The sequence below is a fragment of the Carex rostrata genome, chromosome 20 (genome assembly GCF_964058835.1).
Source record: "Carex rostrata chromosome 20, lpCarRost1.2, whole genome shotgun sequence".
NCBI lineage: Eukaryota > Viridiplantae > Streptophyta > Magnoliopsida > Poales > Cyperaceae > Carex > Carex rostrata.
The window spans coordinates 2896645-2908808 of NC_135937.1; the positions used below are offsets into that span (position 1 = coordinate 2896645).

At 32.3% G+C, this 12164-nt stretch overlaps 1 protein-coding gene and 1 long non-coding RNA gene across 2 annotated transcripts; both read left to right on the top strand.

Annotated features, from left to right (window-relative positions):
- Positions 1-1106: 1106 nt before the first annotated feature.
- LOC144572396 (uncharacterized) lies at positions 1107-1878 on the top strand. The gene has a single exon (XM_078321957.1). The coding sequence runs from the start codon at positions 1107-1109 to the stop codon at positions 1758-1760; it is 654 nt and encodes a 217-aa protein (XP_078178083.1). The 3' UTR covers positions 1761-1878.
- Positions 1879-6481: 4603 nt separating this feature from the next.
- On the top strand, positions 6482-7634 carry LOC144572745 (uncharacterized). The gene is made up of 2 exons (XR_013517798.1): positions 6482-6517; positions 7437-7634. It is a non-coding gene; the product is annotated as an uncharacterized LOC144572745 (long non-coding RNA).
- The last annotated feature ends 4530 nt before the right edge of the window (positions 7635-12164 follow it).

Genomic DNA, 12164 nt, shown 5'->3' on the forward strand with positions numbered 1-12164 from the left:
GAGGATAGCTTTCTATTTATCATCACAATTTAATAAAGTGTAATTTAAGATATTAAATAACTTCATCTGCAGAATTGATAAGGTCGTTACCAGTTTAAAACTGAACTTCCAAATCAAATCGGCATTTTTTTTTTTTTTTGAGTTGAGCCCTTAGGCTTCAAATCGCCTAAGCTACTAATATAAAAGATGCACTATATTTCCTCAAGCGTTGGGTTTTACAAATCCAGCCCAAGTTAGATGATTTCCTCAAACATGGATTTTACAAATCCCAGCCCAAATTTGACGACAAGCTTTCCTTATATTTGCCAATGTAAATTCAGCACGTGTCCCTCTATTATTTGCTGGAAGAACGTACTAGAAATTAATTAGTTTTAGACTTATAGTTGTGAGTTGTGACACGCAATTGAGAATTAGAAAAGTCGATATAATTAACATGCACGGAGAAGAGAAGACTCGCGGAAATTGTCTGGAAAATGCCATCCGGTTTCTTTTCTTTACCCTATCCTCTCCTCTCCGTTTATTTTCACAAACAGGCGCTAAGTGCTTAAATTAAATGGATGAGTCCAGTAACTATAAATGGAGCGTTAAGGAATTATCTTTTTTCGATATATTTTAAAAATATAAAGACTCGAGATTCTAAATTAAAAAGGCCAAAGACTTCTCCGAAGGCAACTGATTTGGTTTTTGTTTTTTCATCTTTGCTGGTTTTTGAGGTAACGAATTTTCCCTTTTCTTTCATTCAATCGCGATTGTAGTTTTTAAATTTGATCTCATGTTTGATTGATTGGATTCTGTATACCTCTGATTTCTTTGCCGATTTTCACTTCTTTACCTCTTCAGATTTTTCGTAAACTGTATTAAAGTTGTTGCTATTGCGCTCGATGTCAAATCTATTATTGGTTTGACTTTGCATCGCTAATTGATTTCACCGATTTTGTTGAGATGTAATTTCTATTACTGAGTTATTTTGTTTTTGCCCTAAAAGCAATTTTTTTTACGTTCTGGATCCAAATTTTTATCAACATTCTAATGAAATCCCTAATCCGTCTGAAATATCCAAACTTACATATATTTGCAGCTACATATCTTAGCTAAAAGGAAAAGGAATGTCCAGCAGCTTTAGCGGATCCACAAGCACCAACCCAAACCCGGCTTGCTCTTCGAGCAATGATTCGGTCGACGGTTTCTCTTGCAACATATGCTTAGAACTCGCACAAGATCCGGTAGTAACCTTATGCGGCCACCTCTACTGCTGGCCATGCCTCTACAAGTGGTTACAGGTCCATGCCCGATCGCCTGAATGCCCGGTTTGCAAGGCTTTGGTGGAAGAAGAAAAGCTTGTTCCTCTATATGGGCGTGGTAAGAACCCCACTGACCCACGGTCGAAACCCGTACCTGGAGTCGAGATCCCACATAGGCCAACTGGTCAGAGACCGCCAACTGCACCACAACCTGAACCGAACCAGAACCCGAACCTAAATCCATTCCACAATGTGAATTTGGGAGGAGGTGGTTACAGTTTTGGGTTTGGGACATTTGGGTTGTTTCCCATGTTGAGTTTTCAAATTAACGGGTTTCCAGGTGCTGGTTATGGATTCAGTGGTGGGTATAACCAGTTTGGGTATGGGAACCCAAATCCAGTTCATGGCAGGCCTGCATACAGGTATAATGCACCACAGGATCAGCAGCAAGATAGAACTCTCAAAATGTTGCTTATAATTGTTGGGGTTTTGGTTGTGGCTAGCCTTATTTCGTTTTAGGCTTGTGTTTTTTTGCTTTTCTTTTTATATCTTTTTGGATGGTATTATTGTTCACTGTTGATATATTTCACAATTTGGTAATGAACAGATAATATTTGTTCTTTTGTGTGTGATGCATGTATCAGTTTTGTTGTTCGTGAAAATTGAATTAAACTGAGCATTTGGGAGAGAATTACAATGATAATTATAATACAATGTGATGTACCAGAACAGTTCTTTTAACTTATGTTAATAATTGCTTTAGGATTATTGTGAATAAATTAAATTAAAGGATGCATTAGAGATATGCATGGCTTAGTAACCTACATCTGGTAAAATAATTGAGTCATTTTAGCATCCTGCATTTGCTTCCAAATGTGCAAAGATGACTCGATCTATTATGAAATGCTATTAAAATTGACTTAAATCTTAAAATTTGTTAGGAATCTGATTAAATACCAGCATGAATTTGCACAATCTTCCTTTAGAGCTTGTGTTTTTATCTCAAGGTAGAGAGCTGTTATTTTAAACTTGCAATGAGACTCAACATTTCTATTTGATTATGTACTGAACTAAATTTCACAACAGGCGCTGTAGTCAATACTTTGTGCCAGGTGGCTCTACTGGTTCTCCGTGTCAATCAGTACCAGCAGTCGCTGCACGACATTGGTGTAGTTAATAATTTGAATCATGCTTTTACTGTGGCATTTTAAAATCGAATAGTCTTTTGTATGCTTTCAATAATTGGGATTAAGAGACTTAACTTGTAGGCTAAGCATTAATAGTATACTGAAAATCAATATAACCAACCTTAAAAAAAAAACCTTCAAAATAAAATCAATATGCCCAGCATAACAGGTAGAACGAATATGTGGTAGACAAAAGAAGTAGAACGGATTAACAGATTGTGTCGGCTTTACAGGATTATATGGTCTGGTCCCTATTGGTATCTTAGAAAAATCTTTTATCAGGCATAACAGTAGAACTTATAAACTGATTGAGCTGGCCTTATCGAAGTAAGCCAATCTGTTTCTATAACGGGGGAAGGAGAGCCAGTGCTTGTTTAACAAGCATCTAAAGTTTCAGTTCTCTTTGCCAGGTACTTCTACAATTCCAATAAGTATGCCCAGAGGAAAAAGGTAACTCTAAAAGAAGAGCAGGAATATACACCAACAAAGCTAAGTAATATTTTCCCAATGGTTTGTAGTATAGGATCGACTGACAAGAACTTTCTCTAAGTACCAGTGAATAGATTTGCCCATGTAAAGCGAACAAAACCCATGTTAATCTGCTGGTTCAAGTCAATGACCTGATCCTCAAATATACACCAACAAAGCTAGCCTAGCTTTTCTTGAGAGAAGCAATAGAATTACATCTTTCTATCCAAACTAATAGGTACTGGTGTTCAATATGCAATGTTTTGCATTTTGCTGATCAGATTTTTCCTGCCAACTTATCCTCTTTCGACTGAATGATATAAGAAAATATTGTTACTGACAGACATAATCACATAAATGCATCTTTGTGGCGCAGCATCTTGATTTATTTCTTTCAGCAGAAATATATCCTGTCTGTTTATCCGCATGTAAATTCAAATTCGGAGAAATATTGTGTACAAGTCTACATGTATAATTTAATTGTCATTTCATCAGATCCCATGAATAACCAAAACGCGTTGATATTTAATGAAACTAATATACATCATAATCCATTTCAATTATTTGAATCAATGCCCTCCTCTCAGATCTAAGTACCGGTTTTGTCATGCTACAAACCAGTACCATTTTATCCATCCTTTGACTGTCTAGCTTGCTTTTTCAGTGTTTAAAAACTAACCAAACCGAATCAACCGAATTAAAATGACCAACCAAATAAGAATTAAACCATTTAAACCGAATTAAATTTCGGTTTGTTCGGTTGAACTGAAGAAGAGAGATTAAATTTTAAAAAGTCAAATTCACACACAATAATATATTAGTAATTTCATAGAAATAAATATCAAGATAATATTACACACATTATTCAATTTCATACGGAATATGGAGATGTTCTAAAATAATAAAATATACAAATAAAAATAGAATGAAGAAATCGTTGATTGAACAAAATAAAATAATCGAACCATTATAATTCATTCGGTTTGGTTTTGTCGGTTTTAAAAAGTCTAAATCAAACCAAAAACCGAAATAATTTAAAAATTCAACCGAACCAATCCATTTAACCGAACAACCGAACCATTTAAACTGAAATTTTTCAGTTCAGTTGAAAACCAAACAAATCGAACCGTTTGAACACCCCTTCACCAACAAAGCTAAGCTAGGTGAGCATAACTCCAAAATTTATCGGATTAACTTCAAATGACGAATCTAAACTGTTGAAATCGATCTACTCCACGAGTGATACGTGTACATACACAAATTTCAAAATTTCGATCTCATTTAGTACAAAATCAAGCGGTAAAAAAATGAATGTTTATGAGTTATTTTAATGCATTCATTAATTTTTTGTCATTTGACTTTGCACTAAAAGAATTCGAAAATTTTGCATGTATTGTAGTAGATCGACTTCAATAGTTTAGAATTATCGTTTGAAACTAATATGATAAATTTTAAAATTACACTCACTAGGTTTTTTTTATGAACATAGTGCACACTAACTTTACTCTTTACACATTGGTTAAGAGTGCTCACTTGGTATCCTCCCAGGTACGTAACTCAACACAATTGAAAAGGACGGCCCATATTTAATTTCATCCGGTTCTTGATTGGGATGACGGATGACTGAGGGGGTAGTATTATTTGAGCTTTGAGATTCGTGTCAAGTTAAAAAGAAACCTTCCGATTTAATTGTACTCAGTCCGGTAACCAAAGAGGGTGTGAATTCATTACAGAACCCAGCTGGCTACGGTGGGGCTTTATTGCCTCTTATATGTACTAATTCATCAGGCAAAAAATTTGATCTTTAGCCTGACCAATACATCATCCAATCGCGAATGTGACCACTCGTGCTGAAAATTCACGACTGAACTATTCTAACAAGTGACAACCCTCAATCCCCTCTGACCTGAACTTGACTATAAATTGAACTAATCGGTGACGTTGTCTGTGAAGAATTCAAGATATCTTCTTAATTTTCCTCAAAAAAAAAAAAAAAAGTAGATGTCTTCTTAATATTTGTTCAACTCATTTAAAAGAAAATAACGAGAGTTACACCTTTTAAATGAAAATGATGTTGAAACTCAAATTCGGAAAGCTTACAATTTTCATTTCAATATATTTGCTTTTTTTTTTTTTTTGAAGGTCAGGAATCAATGTTCCTGACAATTCATTAATATAAGAAAATTATTTACAAAGTATATTTGCTTATGTTGCTCCTCTCTTAACTTTCAGATGTGCATCCGTAAAAGAACAAAAATAATATTAATCCTCATGATTCCTTTCCGTCTCTCCATCTAAGAAAACAAAGAAAAACTCTGATTCTATTAAGTTTTTCTTTCATCTTTTAATAATCCTCCATGATTCAATTGTTGGATATTACAGAGTTTTCGTTAATTGCTTTTATGATCGTACCCTAAATAGAGACAACTTCTGTAACACTATGCAAAATATGTAAATGGAATTAATGATTGAAAGTAATATACGAAATGCTTAAAGATATTTTTATAGAATAAATTGCATTTTAGTGTCAAGTATCATTTTATTAAGCATAACATTATATATTTAAGTTACTTTGTCCAATTATATGTTGTTAAGTCAGACAAATTAACTGATACAATAAAGGATTAAACAACTAGTACTAATTATAGACATCTTTTTAGTATTTGGACTAATTTGAAAAGCTTGAAAATTTTGAAGGTTAAATATATAAAATGGAAAACTTAAATTAAAGAAAAAGAAATTGATCAAGGTGGCACCATTGCCACGCGGCATGTGGTGAGTGAAACACCACCTAGTTAGTTCCTTAATTGGGGGTCTTCTCTCCCGTAAAGAAAAGAATGAAAAGAAGAAAAAGAATAAACAGAGGGTTTTCCTCTAATCCCTTCATGTTCCACTTCTTTTATTCTCATATGAATTAAGATTCTTTGATGATTGAACTCTTGAGCTTGATTAGCACATATATATATATGCCGCTTTTGAATTGAGCAAGAATTTAAGCTAGTGATTAGGTGCAACAAGAAAATCTATCGGTATCTTTCTGTCTATTTCCTTTTTAATTTAATATGATATGAAGATTTGGAACTCGTTAAACCACTCAAGTGCATAGCTTTAATTTCTATAATGATTGAAATGAAACGAAAATTTATTTAATCTTGAAAGTGATGAATTTACTTTATGGATCATTTCTTCTTATTCTTTTACCGAATCTGAATTATATAATTAATTGAATTCTCGATTATGGATATAAAGCTTAAACCTTAAAATATTATAAGGTTAAATTAGAGATTAGGAAATTTGTGAGTTATAAGAAAATTTGTTTAGCTGATTCATATGGGGTTCTGAACCACAATTGAAATATGATATTATTTGATTTTAATTGATTAGACTGGAAATTGATACAGATTAAAGAATTATGACAAAATAATAAATACATAATGTCATTAATCAACCATAAATTGATTACTACTATATGTATATTGTTTCGTAATGATAATTTATGAGTGTTAATCGAGAATATGTAATTATGCTATAGGCATATATACTGTGGAATGAGACTTTACAGGACTGTTCGGAACAACTGATATACAATGATTGATCGCTCTATTTGCCCTACGATATCAGGTGCGAGGTTATTGGATTAGTCTGAGATTCATAACGAGGAATTAAATCGTAACTCGCTGTGCATTTTGAATATTTGATTGACTGCATTGATTGAACTGTTGCATCATATGCATAGCCCAATACAACTGGAACTGAATTACAGGTAAATCTGTTGACTGTCATGTTGATATTGTTTATCGATTGGTTTATTCTTATTGCAAATGATTGATTGAGACCACAGTGATTGAATTGAATGAATATTGAATACTGAAATCCTTGAACCTCCATATAGTGGAGAAAAATGATTATTATACGTAAAGTCTAGCTAGCTACTAGACTTTACTCCAGGACCCTTATGCGCATATGGTGAATGGCCCCAACTGAATCCAGTACCGGTTGGATAGGGGATATTGAATAAATGTGAATTGTGACGGTAAGACTAATGAACTGTGGTAACGTCTTATCATTGATTTTCTTTCCGATAATGACAGTATTGTGATATTGATTTCGTATTGTTTCTGTTAATCAGGTGTCAGGATATTTAGAATGGTATAAGCCCTGACACGACAGATACATGTATGATATCTTTCAGTGTTACCAGACTAGAAATTGTAAAGTTAAGAAACCAAACGTTACCAGACTTAGTGGTTATAAAGATTAGGTCCCAAACGTTACCTGACTTTATGGTTTAAAAGATTTTGACCCAAACCATTTATTCTGATAAGATTCCTAGAGTTCTGATTTATTTATCTAATTTTTGTCATTCAATTGGATACTGTTATTGAGCATTTGCACTCGTCATTATAGAACTGAACTGATAATTTCTCGTGCGGTGATTTCATTCTGAATATGGATTTCCTTCGAATCCAATAATCTGAGTGGCAATCAGCACTGAGAAATAATTTATTATTTCTCACTCGTTTCCCCTTGTGGGTTACAGGTTTATTATACGAAGATAAAGAGCGCTTCTGGGTAATTGACAGCAAGGCCACCTAAAGGTATGAGATTTGGGCTTATTATATCTGACAGGGTGCAGAGAATATATCTCTAGCATCATCCACTATAAAATGTCAGATAATTATTGTAAATAAATTGGGATGTGGCAAAAATAATGGATGCTATTGGCAATGCATAAAAAGATTCATGCCTTGTGTTGAGTAAATTGAATGATAAAATGACGCGGCTGCATCGTCGCACCTCCGGATCGGGGGTGTGACAACTTCAAATTATCTTGGTGGTAATTTTAAATCTTACACATAGAGACAATAAACTCATGACTGTTTTACTCGATTCATATAATATTGTTTCAACTTAATTTATTGTTGATTAATTTCTTTGACTATCCAATTTTTTTAATTTTAGCCCCAACAAATTATTGACCAAGTATTCCGGAGCAAGGAAAGAAAACCAAGTGCTTTTCTTAAGGTCATTATCTAAGATGTATTTATCTAATAATTTTGTTAAGTTTGGAGACTAGCAGTGCTGGGGCCAAACATTATGTCGGTCATGAGTCATGAGTTAGAACCGCACTAGAACATACGACTTTGTTTTGTTTTTTTTCTCCCCAAAAGTATAAACAAGTAGAGGAGGTTAGAACATCTAAATAATTTGGAAGATATTTTTTCGGTATTAGCACAGCTTTGGAGTTGCTGGTTGTTGAGATATTATCCATGATAATATTGTTATAACAACAAGTAGGCAATTGGCTAGCATTAATTATATATTCTTGATTAACTACTTCATTGAAAGGCAACAGTACACCAAAAACAGTATCTCAGTTATAGGGACTCATTCATAATTTTCAGTCATTTATTTTTGGTTTCAGTAATCTTACTTACTTCTTTTACGGTTTTTTTAGCTTTGTTTTATTTTTTTCTTTCAAAAATGTAAAATCGACATAACTTGTGTCATGATTAATGAAAATTGGAAGCTAGACTTCCATTTTTTCTTGTCAAAAAAAAACCTACTTCATTGAAGGAGAAATGATTATTTCCTGAAATGGTTAAAAACTTGCACAAAAGCAATTGCAGATTAATTCTTATTTTCGAGAACTGCATTCAGTTGGTTAATTAGACAATGCTTTTTTGGATTGAAAACATATGCGACGAATGATGAAATGATTTCTATCCGGTATCAAAAGTTCCAAACATAACAGGCTCCCTTAAAATGCATAGTTCGATATTTTTCATGTCTATATAATAATTTATTTAGTGTCGTTGAATGCCCTTGAAATTTCTGGTGCTCAAATTTAGAATTTGATCGAAAGATGGGGTCATCCTTTGAGCAAATATCAAGGTATAATTCGTTTCACAAAGTACATGGTATTAATTTTGTACGCATTAATTAGGAATGTATTCGCGGATCATGATTTGTGAGCAGACCAAATATATTACATAGCATGTGCTAAGAAAACCATGTCATTTTCAGTATTTGATTTGCAAGCGATTGGCCATGTGCTTTTGAATTTTGAATAGGGACATTGATATGGATAGTACAGGTATTTTCTCTGTTGGTATATGGAAAAGGACATATATGATCCATTTTTAATGGGTCTCTCTTTAATGTTTCGGGTGCATCATATTGTAGAACTCAATTAATGTTGATTTGTACAAGTAGATTTATCTAATTGGATCTAGAGTTGGCAAAAAAGCTCGTGGCTTTTTGCCCACTTGGTATTAGTCCGTGACTTTATATTTATTGCTGACAACCTTAAAAAAAAAAAATATATATATATATATATATATAGTGGCTAATATGCATTCGGTTGCATATGGACCGAAGTGCTACCGGTCCAAATTTGATTTTTCAAAATCCAAACGGTCAATCTGAACCGTTCATCTTGTTTTCCATATTAATATGTGCTTGGAGACCAAATTTTATATTTTTCTGAATTTTTTTACTATTTATTAAGTATTTTACAAAATTGTTGATCCAACGGTGGCTGCTGATTTTACTGTTTTGTTAAGCTACCGTTGGATCAACAATTTTGTAAAATACTTAATAAATAGTAAAAATATAAAATTTTGTCTCCAAGCACATATTAATATGGAGAACAAGATGAACGGTTCAGATTGACCGTTTGGATTTTGAAAAATCAAATTTGGACCGGTAGCACTTCGGTCCATATGCAACCGAATGCATATTAGCCACTCTATATATATATATATATATATATATCGGGTGTCGCTTGGCTAAAACCATTATTTACTCTGTAATATTTGTACTTCAGATTATCAAGTATATCTCATGTCAGTTTTGGCCTTTGTGTAACAGATCAAAAGAAATGTTGGGTTAATTTTTAGCCAAAGATTCTGACAAGGTAGTTTTCACTCTATTGTCTATATTTTGTATGAATTAAAAACTGTCTTGTCAAAATGTGTATCCAAATTTTTGATGGTAAATCATAACTTCTTTAACACTCATTTGCTCTTTCAATCTGAACATTGATATATCTCTATTTATTTCACAAGAGGTCCATAAAACATCAGATATTTCACAAAAGGTCCATAATTTAGGTACATAAATTTTGGGACCCGATTTTTCAACTTCTTAACTAGTAAATTATCTGATTTTAATTATTTTTCAATCCAATAAAAAAGCAAGGCAAATGATACTAAGTAGAATGATTAAGAAGATTTCTACAAGAGAAATGGTAAACGACTCAACTAGAGAAAAAAAAAGTGTAAAGCCATACGCTCAAGCAGACAAGCACACAAAATTGTCCGTAAACATAACTTCAAAATCTACCCGATTGCCTTCAAGCGATAAATTTAAATCATACTCAATCTGTTTCATAAATGCACTACATGCCAATTTATAAGTTTTTTAAATCATTCAACATCTATGAAGTGAAGGGGTAAATTATGAAAATCAGTATGTAAATAAATTAATTTTATTTTCATTTTTTTTGTTGCTTGACTTTATACTAAATAACTAAGAAATTTTATAAATTTAATTTGTAAACGAATTACTTGTAAAGTAGATTAATTTAATGGTTCTAATTTGGTTTCTGAACGTGATTTATAAATTTTAAAATTGTGCCCACTAACTCTTCAATGAACTTATTTATATACTAGCTTTACTAAAAAAATAAAAACAGTGACTGCACAAAATTAATATGCGGAATATCTTTGGTATACTAATATTACATTCCTTTTTGGGATTATTTTGAGATCTTAACTACAATTTTTACACTTTAAAAATTCTTTATAGCCAATATTTTTGGGCACAACCAGCAATTAATGGCTCAAAAACTCAAGATAAGAAAAGTTACAGAAGAAAAGGCGGAAAGGATATATAAATAAGTAAATAAATAGAACGAAATTATTTAAAAGAACCAAGAAGATAAAATTAAATGCTACAATTCAAAAATAAAGGGAGCTCTTTAATAAGTGTGTACACAAGAAGTGCTAGCAAGAACTGGTCATGCATGCATGCATGTTGGTACGGCAGGCCCAGAGCACAGCAAGGAGGCATGAAGTGGCACTCTTTAATTAAATAACAGGGTCCCATTTTCTTTTAATTGATTTCATAATATATGGCATGACTTCCCTCTCTGTTTCAATTTTTAATTAAATAACAGGGTCCCATTTTCTATAAATTAGATATTTCATCCTCTTTATGATATATCAAATTGTTGGATCATTATTCAACGTTATGTTGAGCATATATGTAATATAATTATGAATTATATATATTATCATATAATATGATGATCACAATTAATTAATCTAATATGAAATTTAAGATATTAGACAATCTATGGACCAATGTTATGGAATCAAGTATTATATTATGCACTTATAATTATATTTTATGAGTCAGCTTTGGCATATGATGATCCATAGATTAAGGTGGGAAATTGTTTTTTTTTTCCCGAGTTGTAAGTATTTGATATCTAGATAAGATGTAATTATTTAATATCTAGATAAAGCGTAATTGTTTGACCTTTATAATTCTCCAACAATCAAATTAGTTGCATGATATTGGAATAATGAGAAGTCTAACTATAAGATTGAGAGGGTTTAATTTAAAATTTTCTTTCAAATTTACCTTTTTTATTTTTATTATTCCCTTCTATTACAGTATTTTTACCTCTTTCACTTGTATTTGGCTTCTATTTCCACTCTCTTTTATTCGTATTCGGCACTTTTCCACCTAGTTTTATTCATCATTCATTTTGCCGAATAGCCTATTAAAGTAAATTTGCGTCTTACCGTATCATGATTAACACATTGTGATCTTAGTTATGTGCCGTGTTGTGATCAAGTTAAATTTTCACCTGTTGTGCAATGATGCGACCAAAATAACTGTGAGAGGTCACGATATGATTGGTCACGTTTGGTCATTTTTTTAGCACGTTAGTTATAATTGATCATGTTTAATTTTTTTTTTATATAATTTAAGTTGTTTTTAAAATAATCAGAAAATTTCTCAAAAGAATGTGAAAAAATTGGAAGAATATGTTGTGCCGTGCCATTTGCCATGCAATGCATCTTGTTGTGTCATGAGATTAATTCATTTATTGTGTTATTTTTCCGAAGAGTGATCATGATTCACGGCCTACAATAGACACGGCCATGACACGTGGCGGAACCGATTACATCGTTGAATTTTTTTCCTCCCTAGAATACCCTCTGAGTTAATTCATTAAATATTCTTTTTCTTA